General features: G+C 37.5%; 1 protein-coding gene across 1 annotated transcript in view; it reads right to left on the bottom strand.

Moving 5' to 3' along the window:
• Window positions 1-989: 989 nt before the first annotated feature.
• SLC22A4 (solute carrier family 22 member 4) overlaps window positions 990-1,743 on the bottom strand; it is a 44,794-nt gene continuing 44,040 nt past the window's right edge. Inside the window, exon 10 of the mRNA XM_023532007.1 lies at window positions 990-1,276. Coding sequence (XP_023387775.1) covers window positions 1,201-1,276 — 76 coding nt within the window. The 3' untranslated portion in view covers window positions 990-1,200. The remainder of the gene's footprint in view (window positions 1,277-1,743) is intronic.

The raw sequence follows: 1,743 nt of genomic DNA, 5'->3' as shown, positions 1-1,743 counted from the left end.
CAACTGTAATTGGCGTTGGTTATTTTGAGGAGATGATGCCACCAAGCAATATATTAAAAACCAGCAGCTACCTGTTTCTGTGAGCACTCCATAGCACGCTCGCTGCCCCAAGTCTCCACGAGTATCTTCTTGCTATGTTATCACATCAGCCTGCCTAAAACATGGTGAGACGTAGAGCTGGCATTTATTTTCTGAGCTTATGGTAATATGTTATCTCGTTAGTGGTTTTTATCTTTTAAGCTCATTCATGGAACTGAGGTTCCGCTATTGCCGACCATATGCAACCTTGGTAGGAGAGGATACAGCTGCATACTGTGCTTGGGAAGGTGAGTATTAATGGAAAGAATTGTTTTAAAAGTCTCTCTAGATCATTGGCTTAGACAGCCTTCTTCCTGGGTGCTGACACCTCTTGGATGTCGGGCACACAAACCATTTCTAGCAATCTAGCTGCTTTGTGGTTTTCCTGATTCTCTGTGTACCAGCAAAATATCTCTCAAGCTAGTCTTAGGAAACAGAAGACTTAGTCACGTGTTCCAGAAGAGCACAACAAAGGTGAACCATTCAATTGGCTAGCTGTGAGCTGTAGCTGTTGACATCATAGCTAGGAATGGCCCTTGGTTCCCTTCTTAAAGGCCAACAGGCCATTTGAACCAGGCTACTTGATAACTTGCAAAATGCTAGCATCTCCCATTGATTCCTTTCAAAGGAGTGTATAAGATTTTCTGGCTAGGAATGCTGCATATAATCATTTGGTTACAGCAGTATGTGAGTTCACTTCAAAAACGACTAGAATTTTGAATGTGCTGGTTCATTTATATACACATACACACACATGCACTGTTGTCACCTAATAGTTGTGTTAATACAATGCCTTTCTTTTTATTTGGATAGCAATTGTATGTTTGGAAAATGAGTGTTAATCTTGATGTGGATTTACCAGTCCTTAACCAACACATTTTCAAAAAATCTCACAAACCCATTCCAAAGACTTAATTAGTAAGAAGGACTCTCTAGAAATGCTTTATTTTCAAAAATAAGGAGATTATCTGGAAGAATGCTCCAGAATTTGCTATATGACAAACATTTCTCAACAGCAAGGTCCATTAATTGTTACAGTCGGTCCATTTCCTCAGGAAAGGCTTTGGTTTCTTCAGTCCTATGTATCTGTTTTTCAGTTCACCAAATGGGGTGGAAATTTGATCAGAATGAAGTTATTAGAACTTTGGGATTTTCTTCATTGTCCATTGAATCTCTTGTTTTTCTCCCAAATCTGAACCTGAAAGTAAGATAGGTGCTAAAGAGAATTAAATATTCAAGATTCTCTTCCTCAAAATGCCAAAGTGACACTGAAAAACATTTTTCCAGTCAATGAATAAGTCATTATTTTAACTTTAACAAGAACTTCGGAAATCTAGAATTGGTGTTTAATGTTTTAGAATATTTGGAGCCACTTTCTTAATTAAACGTGAACAAAACCCAGAATTTACACTCTTTTATAGTTTCCCTGAGGAAAAGATAGAGTGGAAAGAATGAAGTTCTTAGCAAATTAAAGTTGATACTGGAGTAGTTATATGATTAGAAGAAAACAGTTTATCAAAAATGGGCACTTTGTATTTCTCTTAAGGATCAGAATCCATTCATGTGCAGACTTATTTTTATTATGGCCGGGCACTAAAATCACATTACCTTACATAACCTTACAATGGCCATAGGAACTATCCCCATATGACGGATAGGAATACT

Source organism: Pteropus vampyrus, unplaced genomic scaffold, assembly GCF_000151845.1.
Source record: "Pteropus vampyrus isolate Shadow unplaced genomic scaffold, Pvam_2.0 Scaffold74, whole genome shotgun sequence".
Lineage (NCBI taxonomy): Eukaryota > Metazoa > Chordata > Mammalia > Chiroptera > Pteropodidae > Pteropus > Pteropus vampyrus.
The sequence above is the reverse complement of the archived record's forward strand: the minus strand, read 5'-3'. Positions and strand labels throughout refer to the sequence as shown.